The 3,794-nt window shown below is 36.0% G+C and overlaps 1 protein-coding gene across 2 annotated transcripts in view; it reads right to left on the bottom strand.

Annotated features, from left to right (window-relative positions):
• Positions 1-607: 607 nt before the first annotated feature.
• Ptpn12 (protein tyrosine phosphatase non-receptor type 12) overlaps positions 608-3,794 on the bottom strand; it is an 82,292-nt gene continuing 79,105 nt past the window's right edge. For both annotated transcript variants that reach the window (XM_008830777.3, XM_017797555.2), the window contains exons 16-18: positions 3,750-3,780; positions 2,227-2,334; positions 608-1,452 (exon numbers count right to left, since the gene is read on the bottom strand). In XM_008830777.3, coding sequence (XP_008828999.1) covers positions 1,391-1,452; positions 2,227-2,334; positions 3,750-3,780 — 201 coding nt within the window. In that variant the 3' untranslated portion in view covers positions 608-1,390. The remainder of the gene's footprint in view (positions 1,453-2,226; positions 2,335-3,749; positions 3,781-3,794) is intronic.

The raw sequence follows: 3,794 nt of genomic DNA, 5'->3' as shown, positions 1-3,794 counted from the left end.
AGTATGGGATGGGAAGAATTACCCCTTTCCCAGCCTCACATGTCTACGTTCTGTTAGGATGTCCAAAGGCTAACAACAAGGATGTTTAGTGCTCACTCAAGGACAAGTACTAGAACAGGCAGAGCCATGCTATTTTCAGAAGGCACATTATATATATTATTATTATTTTTTTTTTCCTTAAGAATAGGTCCCATTACCTTGGCCAAGGTAGCCTTAAACCTGTGGGCCCAACTGATCAAATAACCCTCCCTCCTTGGTCTTCCAAGTACCTCTGTCTACAGGCATGCAGCATTATTTCTAGCTTCCTATTTCTTAATTAAGAGATTAAAACTCATTTATAACTTGGGCTAGAGAGCACATATTCTCTTGCAGAAATCCCAAGTTGTCCTACTACCCATGACAGACAGCTCACAACTGCCCGTAGCTCCAGTTTCAAGGAATCTGACACCTCTGACCTTCATGGGCACCAGCCCCCACATGTCCATACTAACACAGAGAGACACACATAATTTAAAAAAAAAAAAACAACAGCCAGCTAAGAATAGTGGGTAAGTCTAATTTTATAGGAAAAAAGAACCAAGACAAGACATAGGCACTGTAAAATTGCTTTTTTTTTTTTTTAATGGCAGGTCAAATATCCTGAAACAGACATATATTTTGAGAGTCTTCTAATCCCAGTTGAGTTCAAATATTAAAGTAACACAAACAAGCTAAGAGAATTCAATATTGTTCCAAGGCACTTACTGAATCTCCATGACTAGATGAACAAGAACCATTAGGATGAACAATTAGACAGTATATAATATAAAAATAACTTTTTGCTTACAATTTACAAAATGTATTATTATTACAATCTTTGATCTCTGATAACCTGCAATGCTGGGTGCATGAATCCAGCAATTTTAAAATTCAGAAACTATTTTCTAAAACTTCAGGGCAAATAATTTACAAATAAGGTACACAAAGATTCAGACCATGCAGAAATTTCTTACATCTTCTGTTAATAATATTTTATGACTGCAACTTTATCAAATTATATACCTACTTGCCCTGTACATATACAAAATAATGCATACATGACAAAAGAGCAGAAAAGTAGTCCTTTAACTCAATTTACCATAAAAGTATTACTATAGTAACAGGTCTACAAGCAGCGTGTAACAGGGTTAGAGACATTAAGGCAATAATACTTGAAGTTACAAAATAAACCATATGTAATACTTTTTCCTAAGTGTAGTATAAGGCAGGTAGATGGTCCCAGCAAAAAATATTAAGGTAACAATCTACACTGCTGTTAGTCCCACGTTTTGAAGATGGAATACTATAAATCTGGCGTTCAGTGGCACTTGAATTTTCCAGTATAATTTAAAGTGTCTTTTAATTCCCTGAATCATGTCCATTCTGAAGGTGGATCTCTTGGTCCTTTGGGTTTTCCACAGCGATTACCAAAACCTATAGACAAAATACCACAATAACTGATCAATGTTAAAAAATATTTTTCAAGCATTAAAAACTCATTTAATTACTCATTTTCATGAACAAATAAACCAAACTTACAAAACAATTATAAATTTATTTGGGGTTATATGGAAAATAATTGCTTTTTTAAAAACATTATGGCTGGACTCAATGGCATAAACCTGTAAGTAGAAGTATCCCTTTAAGCCCAAGAATTCAAAGTCAGCCTGGGCAGCATAACAAAACTCCATCTCACAAAGAAAAAGCAGCTAATGCCAAGTCTATCATAAAGTTAAAAAAAAAACCATGATTAGTCTTTCCAATACAGAAGATATACTTACATACTGTATATTGGTTGTTGGCTTTTTTGTTTGTTTTGAGACCAGATTACCTGTAGCTTAGTTTGGCTTCAAACTTGCTAGGTAGACAAGGATAACCCTGAACTTCTGATCCTCCTGGTCTATTCCTCCCAAGTGCTGGGATTACAGGTATAAGCTACCACACCCGGTTTATATTGTGCTAGGGAATCAAACGCAGGGCTTCTTACATGCTGAGCAAGCATTTTATCAACTGAGCTATAGCTCCAGTTCCTACAATGCCATTAAAAAAAATTTATTAAAGTTTTAAAATTATTATTTGAGACGTGGTCTCACTATTATTGCCCTGGCTGGCTTGGAACTCGGAGATCCACCTGCCTCTCCCTCCCAAGTGCTAGAATGAAAGGCATATGCCACCACTCCTGGCTTTTAAAATTATTACACAAATTACCAATATCTGTAGATTCTGTTAGACTTTCTGTTATTTGATCTTTCTTGTCACTGAAAGTAGATGGACACTCTGTACACGCCTCTGTGTGGAGACCTCCTGCTGGATGATCTAAAATACAAAACAAAGTCCTTATTAATCACCATTCTTTGTAGCATCATACACGGAACACTTTGCTAAATGAGGATAAAGAATGAAAAAGCAATTTTACTTCATGACCATTGGTTTTAGAGACTCTGATAAATACAAATACAAGGATAGTGAGCACAGGGAATCACATTAGGATCTTGTTTTCTGTCATATTTTCTTACAGTAGTTATATTACACATTTAAGCTCTAAAGCAATTACTTGCAATCAAAATTATCTTTATATAGAAATGTCAAACAAGCTCACAATTAATGGCCAGTATCTCTCCCCTGTGAAAATAGTAATTCTTTTCAAGTTGTCTTTCACAACTTTTTTTTTTTGAGACAAGATCTCACTATGTAGCTCTGGTTGGCTTGGAACTTATCATGTAGACCAGGCTGACCTTCAACTCCGAGATCTGTCTCTACTGTCTCTACCTTCTGAGTGCTGTAATTAAAGGTGTGTCACCACGCCTAGTACGCTTCTCTTGAGTCTGGGTTGCATGGAGAACAGGCTGGCCTTGACTGCCTGATCCTCCTGCTTCTACCTCCCAAGTGCTAGGATAACATGTATGCACCATCATACTTTTTTTTTTTTTCGCCTATGAGGTACTGGGGATTGAACCTAGGATTCTGGGCATGCTAGGCAAGTATTATACCAACTGAACTGTATCCCTGACCAAAGAGAAATTTTATAACTTGATATTGTAGCTACTGGTTTATCTAGAAATAAATATAAACACTCTAGAAGATTTCTAAAACAATTGCTTTTTACTGAGACAGGATCTCACGGTGCGCTGGCAGGCCTGGAATACACTATGCAGACCAGGCTGGCCTCAAACTCACAAGAGACCCACCAGCCCCTGCCTCCTGAGTGGTGGGATTAAAAGTGTCTGCCATCATATGCAGTCAAAACAATTTTTATGGACACATTACCATCACATAGGTACATCTGGAGCATTTACTCAAACAGGAGCTACCTTCTAAGTTGTTTTTGTTGCTAATTGTGGTGCTAAAGACTTTTTGTTGCTAATTGTGGTGCTAAAGACTAACCTCAGAGCTTTACATATACTAAGCATGTGCTCTATCAGAGCTCTACCTACAGCTCCTAGATATTTTCATAAACAATAGAAGATACAAGTATCTAAATAGTAACTCATTTCCCATAAACCTATAATTTCTGATGATAAATATTCCTATGACTATAAGCAAGATTAGTAATATCTGTGGGTGAAATTCAGAATTATACTACATAAATACATCTCAGAAAGTTATTTTAGATACCTTCATATATAGAAATAACCAAACAAATAGCATGAATCATTATACATGTTATTTTATAGAAAGTAATCAATAAAGTCCATGGCAGAAAGGGAAAAAAAACAAATCTAATAACTTACCATATTTTTCATTTTCAGAGGTTATCAAGCCCTGCAAAGACATTT

Source organism: Nannospalax galili, unplaced genomic scaffold, assembly GCF_000622305.1.
Source record: "Nannospalax galili isolate Female #2095 unplaced genomic scaffold, S.galili_v1.0 scaffold312, whole genome shotgun sequence".
Taxonomy (NCBI): Eukaryota; Metazoa; Chordata; class Mammalia; order Rodentia; family Spalacidae; genus Nannospalax; species Nannospalax galili.
Note: the sequence above shows the minus strand (reverse complement) of the source record. Positions and strands in the feature narration are given on the sequence as shown.